Source organism: Petaurus breviceps, unplaced genomic scaffold (genome assembly GCF_028583685.1).
Source record: "Petaurus breviceps papuanus isolate PSGF00001 unplaced genomic scaffold, PetGlider_PUasm1.0 186, whole genome shotgun sequence".
Classification (NCBI taxonomy): domain Eukaryota; kingdom Metazoa; phylum Chordata; class Mammalia; order Diprotodontia; family Petauridae; genus Petaurus; species Petaurus breviceps.
This window is the reverse complement of record NW_027185798.1, coordinates 16,634,695-16,640,449: the sequence shown is the minus strand read 5'-3', so window position 1 is coordinate 16,640,449 and position 5,755 is coordinate 16,634,695. Positions and strand designations below refer to the sequence as shown.

The 5,755-nt window shown below is 48.0% G+C and overlaps 1 protein-coding gene across 2 annotated transcripts in view; it reads right to left on the bottom strand.

Moving 5' to 3' along the window:
- Window positions 1-3,875, bottom strand: part of SLC47A1 (solute carrier family 47 member 1) — a 61,604-nt gene extending 57,729 nt beyond the window's left edge. For both annotated transcript variants that reach the window (XM_069089603.1, XM_069089602.1), the window contains exon 1: window positions 3,674-3,875. In XM_069089603.1, the coding sequence (XP_068945704.1) occupies window positions 3,674-3,790 (117 nt within the window). In that variant the 5' untranslated portion in view covers window positions 3,791-3,875. The remainder of the gene's footprint in view (window positions 1-3,673) is intronic.
- Between the last annotated feature and the right edge of the window lie 1,880 nt (window positions 3,876-5,755).

Below are 5,755 nucleotides of genomic sequence, written 5' to 3'. Positions count from 1 at the left end.
GAGAGAGAGAGAGAGAGAGAGAGAGAGAGAGAGAGAGACAAGAGACAGAGAAAGAGAGGGAGAGAGGTGGGGAGAGAGAGCAAGGGAAAGAGAGACAGAAAAAAGAGAGAAGCAGGGAGAGAGGGAGAGAGAAAGAGGGGCAGAAAAAGAGATAGAAAGGGAGGGAAAGATGAGAGAGAGAAGTAAAGAGAGAGAAGAGAGAGAAAGAGAGAAGACAGAGACAGAAAGAGAGGGAGAGAGAGGAGAGCCAGAGAAAGAGAGAGACAGGGAGGGAGACACAGAGAGAGAGGAGAGAGACAGACAGACAGACAGACAGACAGACAGAAAAAGAGAGGGAGAGAGAGGGAAGGAGACACAGAAAAGAGACAAACAGGCAGAGAGAGAGGCAGAAAGAGACAGAGAGAAAAAGAGAGAGAAGGGAGAGAGAGAAATAGAGAGACAGAGTTGAACTTAGCAGGGTTCTAAGTTAGGACCTGGGTTCCAGTTTTAATACTTCCACTCACTACCTGTGTGACCTTAACCCTTAACCCATCTGGGCCTCAGGTTGCTCTCCTGTAAAATGGAAACAGTGTGTACAGTAGATGGCCTCTGAGGTCCCTTGTAGCTCTGAAATGGCTATTTTATGATGACCTCTTTCTAGCCTGGCACCCAAGCCCCCTTGCTAAGCCAGATCCCTTACAGGTCTCCTTGTCTCCTGGCTATTTCTGATGCCTAAATGACAAGGTGAAGGCAGAAGGCCTAAAGAGTGGGTGGTCTGGCTATTTCTAGTGAGAAAAAAAACCATCTATTGACTGAGTGTACTGATGGTCCTGTGCCTTTTATACCTCTGCCCATCTGGTTTAAGGGCAATGATTCTTAAACCTCATCAGAGAGAGCTGAGGTACTCAGCAGGAACCAGGGGCTCTCAGTTCTGTGGCAAGGATGCTTGAAATCTCCAGGGCCAAGATCATCTGCATTTGTGGTTTTCTATTGACCTGTAAGGCCTTACTGAGAAGGTCTTGGGGAAAGGGTGGATGTATTAGAACTGAGCAGTAAAAGGCTGTTTCAAAGTCCTGTCTGGCTAGACATCAAGAGCTGCAGAGACTGGATGGGACCAATCTGTCCTACAGATGCCATAATTTAATCCATTTGGCAAAAGGCAAACACTGCACCGCTTTAGCCTGATATGCATGCAGAAAAGTGACTTTTCTGGTCAAACGAGACTGTACTCTTAATAGTGGAGTTGAAGGTTTTTTTTTTTTAAAGCCATCTAAAAAGACAGAGAAGCAGCAAAGCATTACAATTTATAGGGATCGTCAAGTTAGAACAGGAGGCAACATTTGGGAGTCATGTCAAATACAACCCTTTCATTTTACAGGTGAGAAAACTGAGGCCCAGAGTGATCAGGTGATTTGCCCTGAGCCATAGCATCTAATAAGTGCTTGAAGATTTGAGCCCTGGATTTGGAGTCAGAAGATCTGAGTTCAAGTCTCACTATTAATTTGTTCTTTGCGTGACTTTGGGCAAGTCATTTCACTTCTCAGAGGCCTAGTTTCCTCATCAGTGAAACAAGGGGGTGGAGAACTGACTAAATGATCTCTCCCTGAGGTCCTTCAAGCTCTAAATCTATGACCCCAGGACCATCAAGTCTGAGCCCTTCATTTGGGAGGTGAAAGGTGAGAATTTCATATGGAACTTACCAAGCTTAGGGCTGACCCTTTAGGGAGGATGGGGGACTTTAATAGAGTTTAGAACTTTGAGAGACCTGAGAGGTCACATAGTGCAAGCCCTTCATTTTACAGAACAGGAAACTGAGGCCCAGGGAGAGCAAAGAGATTTGTCTGAGCTCCCAGTCCAAAATGGGATCTGAACACAAGTGAGAGTGATATGGTAAGAAGACTGCCCCCAGGAAGTCACCTGAAATCCACTCATTGATTAATCAACTCTGACACCAACTCTCTGTGTGACCTTGGGTAAATCACTTACCTTCTTCCGGCCTCAGGCTTCTCATCTGGAAAATGAAGGAAATGGATTGCTTGATTTATATGGGCCCATCCAACCAGAACATTTTGTGACTCAGTGTGAAAATCCCAATGATACTTTCAGCCCAGTACCCTGCCAAGTGGGACCATTTCTCCTGGCTTCCAGAACCTCAGCCTAAGGGGAGTCAGAGTTCTTACTACCTATGTGACCACCTCTTGCTGGACCTTGGTTCAGGTTACCTGACTTCCCTGGGTCTCAGTTTCCTTATCTGTAAAATGAGAGGGGCTGGCCAGACGGTCTTGGATTTCTCTTTTGACTCTAAATCTATGATTATATGGATACTTTTCTTTTTCTTTCTTGTTGTTAATGCAAGGAAAGGATATAGAATAGTCTTTCTCCCCCAAAGTCTGTAAGATTCAAAAATCGATCTGAAAGCCCTTTTCTAGGCAGAAATCTCTTTTGAGTGACTCATTCTGCTAATGCATTGTCTTTGGCTGGCCCAGAAGAACGATAAAGGTTCTAGAAGTCACAGTAGTACACAAGTGAGACAATTTGGCTTCCTGGGTCCTCAGTCTCTCCATCTTTAGAATGGGCACAGGGGTCAATATCCCTAACTTTTACAATGGCTGAACCAGGGACACAGGAACCTAGTTTACCTTCTCAGCCAAAAAGGGGGGGGGGGAGGTTGGTAATAACATACATTCCTTATTGGCTTTGCTTGCTTGAAATCCCAGAAGCCCCTGATTTTCCCCAGAATCATCTCTTCTTCCAAAGCACAGTCGGGGTTATGGCGAAAATAATGGATTAGGGGTACAATCATAGACCTTGAGATGTAGAGGCCCTCAAAGGTCATTTAATCCAATCTCCTCTTTACAGATGGGGAAACTGAGGCCAGGGAGTATAACTTATAGCATCATAGCTCCAGAAGCCACCCCGTTCAACACTCCCCTCATTGTAAACAAGAAAATTGAAACCCAGGGAGCTTAAGGCGGACGGAGAGCCTCAGGGCACCCTGTTCGGATTCCACAGCCAGTATGCCTTCCACTTTATACCACTCTAACCTGGGTTCCAATCTTACTTGTTATGACCTTGGGCAAGTCGGTGCCTGTCTCTGGGCCTCAGTTTCCACACCAGTAAAGTCAGAGGTTTGGCTATGATGGCCTCCAAGTTTACTTCTTCCCTTTCTGCTGGCTACAGATCCCATCCCTAAAGAATCAGCTTCGGCTTTGGCTAGATCCATAAGCGACTCCTACCCGCCTGCCAAAACCGCAGTGTCCCTCCCTTCTTAACACTCCCTTAGGGATTTCACGCGGATTAAGTTCTGAAAGTTGAGTTTGAATAGCCCGGCACCAGGTTGCAAAACCAGGAAACCCAAGTTCGTCCACGCGGTAACAGTTTGCGTAAACAGAACGGAATTGTAAATACCCCTTTACAAGTCAGGTCAAGCAAAAGTGGGGAAGTTAGTGCTGCCTCTTATGACAGCAGACAGAGGCCGGCTTCCCTTCTCCACGCGGGAGATGCCTGCCCTCCGCGCTCAGAAAGAAGCCCATGGCTGTCAGGTGCCCCCGCAGCCGTGCCTTCCCCAGCGGGCCCTCCACCAGTCCCGGGCTGGAGAGCTCCAGGTGGGCATTCTGGATGAGCCCGAGAGCGAATCGGGGAAAGGGAGGGAACGGAAGGAAGGCGGAGGACTAGAAGGTGGAGAGAAGCTTACCACCGGGCCCGCCAGCCACAGTAGCCCCCGCAACTCCTTTCGGAAGTTGAGTGTCAGCAGCCAGCGCAGCCCCCGAGACTCCGAGGGCGCCGGCGCGTCCTGGGGAGCCACCTCCATGCTCTCCAGACTGGCTCCCCGGCTCAGGGTACGGAGAGGGCCAGAGAGCGCCGGGACTCTAGACGAGAAGTCCCCGCCCCGTCCCGCCCCTGCTCCAGCCCGAGCCCGCCCAGATCATCCCAGGGCGGGCTGGGCCACAGGCAGCACAGACTCGCGGGAGACGCCAGCGCCCAGCTGGGAGCCGCTGCCCGAGCGCGCCACGGACATGGCCCTGCCAGCTCTTGGAGAGGGTTTGGAACGCGCTGGTCTGAGCTGCCCGCCTCCAGGCAGCCTGCCCCCGCCCCTCCCGGGCCCGCCATTCCTCTGACCAAGCCTGCGACCTTGACCTCGTATCCTCTAACGGTACTGCCTGGCGCGCGGCGCCCGGAGCCAGAGCACCTGGCTCTCAACTCCACCTCTGCCATTAACTACCTGTGGGACGCTGGCCAAGGCAGTTCCCTTTGGTGAGCCTGTCTCCTCACCTTTAAGATGAAGTCGTTGGGATTAAGGCTCACGCAGGTCCCTGCCGGCTCTGAACACTATTCCTTCTGCAAGTAGAGCAGAATACCACCCCCCTCCAAACAACTTCCTCCTCAATTAACTATGAATTTGTGAGAAATGAGTGTTTTTAGTTAAAGGGCTTTGGCAAAGGCAACCAGAAGCACAGATACCTGCAGGGGAAGGTAACATTTTAAAGCTAGATTCTTAGTAATCACTTACATTTCCAAATGTATTACTCCACCCACTTCTTGTAGAACCATTTCTTATGTCAAACAAAAATAAGGAAAAGAATAAGGTGAAAAATAAACAAAACACAGTCAATCCATTTTTTAAATGACCATTATATGTTCCATATCCCGGAGACCACTTCCCCCGACTTCTGCAAGGGACAAAAAAAGGGAGAGGAGGAGATATACAAGGTAACATTTGAAAGCCAGCAGGGTGTAAGGGAAACAGCACCAGAGTGGAGGTCAGGAGACATAGGTTCGAGTCTGTCTTGCTGCTAACTCTGCCTTGTAACCTTCCACTTTTCTGTAAATTGGTGGGGGTGGAAGACTTGAATTAGAATCTAAGGTTCTGCCTTTGGGTTCTACCATTCTATGAAAGTCGTTTGTCCATTCACTGGGGAACTACAGTTATTTAACTGCGCAATAGAACTCCACAGATGGTTAGCTTAACAAATGCTTTAATAATAGGTGGCATTTTTATAGCATTTTAAGATTTGCCAAGCACTTCACACATATGGTCTCATTTGATCCTTATGATAACCTTGTAAGATTGGTACTATTATTATTCCCATTTTACAGATAAGGGAAACTAAGGCTGAGAGATATTAAGGAAATTGCCCAGTATCACACAGCTAGTAAAGGATCTGAGGCAGGATGCCAACTCAGGTCTTCCTGAAGACACTCTTGCCACTCCTATCCAAACCATGCTCTCCTTACTGTGGTCTTCTTCCTTGCCTCCCTAATCCTGGAAGCCATGCCTTGATTAGTAGAGTCCGATAGTGCATTAAACTTTGTTGGCCCCACATCACATTGTTGATTCACAATGACCTATTATTATTCAGTCCTGTCCATTGCTCTGGGACCCCATTTGGGAGTTTTCTTGGCAAAGATACTGGAGAGGTTTGCCATTTCCTTTTCCAGCTCATTTGACAGATGGGGAAACTGAGGCAAACAGGGTGAAGTGACTTGCCCAGGGTCACACAGCTAGTGAGTGTCTGGGACTGGATTTGAACACAGGAAGTTGAGTCTTCCTGACTTCAGCCCAGAACTCTGTCCACTGTGCCACCTACCTGCTCCAATGGTCTAGTAGTGAGCTAATATCCCCAAGTTTTTTTTAAACTGTTATCTCACTATCTATCCACACACACACACACACACACACACAATTATAGCTGTGAAGTTGATTTTTTTGGTACCCAAGGGTAAAAATTTACATTTATTCCCATTAAGTTTCATCTTAGTAGATTCCAGCCCCATG